The sequence below is a fragment of the Perkinsus marinus genome (genome assembly GCF_000006405.1).
Source record: "Perkinsus marinus ATCC 50983 genomic scaffold scf_1104296969520, whole genome shotgun sequence".
NCBI lineage: Eukaryota > Perkinsozoa > Perkinsida > Perkinsidae > Perkinsus > Perkinsus marinus.
In genome coordinates, this window is record NW_003202807.1 from 1 (window position 1) to 1,509 (window position 1,509).

The following is a 1,509-nucleotide window of genomic DNA, read 5'->3' on the forward strand; positions in this document are numbered from 1 at the left end:
GCCGGATAGTTCATCTAGCAAGGTTTGTGGAGGGGCCGTTGTGATGACATTCATGATCGCACGACTCGTGTGCATGCCCGGAGCATATACGGCTGATGATGAGGGAAGGAGATTTTTATCTTGACCAACGTAAAGTCTATCCCCGCTTCGAGATATGATCCACACCGCGCCTCGTTCGCGCAGTGGCTTCATGCTCAAGACAGCAGAGCATGGACTGAGGGTTTCGAGTATCCCCCACTCAATGGGAAGATAAGTGCCATCTTCAAGATAGCAGTTCTTCGATTTAGCTCGACCTATAAGTGTGGAAACGCCTCCATTACCGAATTCGACAGGCATCCCTTTGCCCTGAGACGAGATCTGATCAATTATGCCTGCTTGCCTCAGCTCGTCATACTTCTGGCGAGAGAGGAATGATTCGCTACTCCCTGAGTCTATCATGGCCCGAAGCCTGATCTCTCCGGAGCCGGGACTCCGGAATATTAGGGTGACGTAGCGAATGCCAGCTGTCTGATCATTCGGTAACGAGACTGCCAGAGCTTGTCCGGCATCCTTATCTATAGCTTGTGCTTTTGTGTCTTGTACCTTACCATCAAGTGCTGTCTTATCATTCGATGTACAATTTGAGCGCCCCTTCATGCAAATTCTAGCAAAGTGCCCTATTTTCGAACACAACCGACAAGTCGATGTGGCGACGAAACGATTGCTGCATCTGGAATTTTTCGGATCCCAACCAGGGATATACTCATGGGATAATCCACAGTGTCGACACCTGCTCTCACATTTGGCTGGTTTGGCGGCTTTGCATTCTGCTACCGTATGATCCTCGGCATAGCATCGTTGGCACCTGTGGGAGAGACATTCGTGTCGGTTCTGAGGATTATTACGACCTGACCCTGTGGGTTTGCTGATAGGTTGATCCTGACGAGTTTGACTTTGCTGCTGAGTGGCTGTGTATAGGCCTCCTTGTTCGGACGACCCTGGTGGACCTGCAGAAAGTGACGTGGAGGTCGATGGGACTGCCACTATCCCGTGTCGATCCTCGTACTCATCGCCTCGGATCTGAATCTCAGCTCTCAACTGCTGAATAGATCGAGGGCCGTATGGGTGTCCTTCAACAGCTGCGACTGCGAGGTACTGGCCCACCCAATCATTGTAGGGTCCAAAGAGACCATTACGCCAGATACTGATTTCGTCAGAGTCTTCAACCAGCGCTCCTGAATATTGTAGCTCCTTTCGGGCGTTCTGAACACGGCTGATGAAATCTCGGCACGACTCGGCTGGATTACGTCTCAGCTGTTTCCACTGAGTCTTAAGCTTGTCTCTCACAACGGCATTGGAGTAAGTATGCTCCAGAACCCTCCATATGGCTTCTACCCTGGCTTTGAAGCCAGCGGCACATGATCTATCAAAGGATTTCCCAATGGAGTCGATGACATTATCCCAAACCGACCTGCTCAGTCGATACCCTCAAGAGGTAATAAGATCCGACTGAGAGTTCGTCCCAGCCGT

General features: G+C 50.8%; 1 protein-coding gene across 1 annotated transcript in view; it reads right to left on the reverse strand.

Annotated features, from left to right (window-relative positions):
• Nucleotides 1-809: 809 nt before the first annotated feature.
• The window catches only part of Pmar_PMAR023895 (hypothetical protein), a gene marked incomplete at both ends in the record, with an annotated part of 992 nt that continues 292 nt past the window's right edge, over nucleotides 810-1,509 (reverse strand). Inside the window, 2 exons of the mRNA XM_002767920.1 lie at nucleotides 810-844; nucleotides 888-1,402. Coding sequence (XP_002767966.1) covers nucleotides 810-844; nucleotides 888-1,402 — 550 coding nt within the window. The remainder of the gene's footprint in view (nucleotides 845-887; nucleotides 1,403-1,509) is intronic.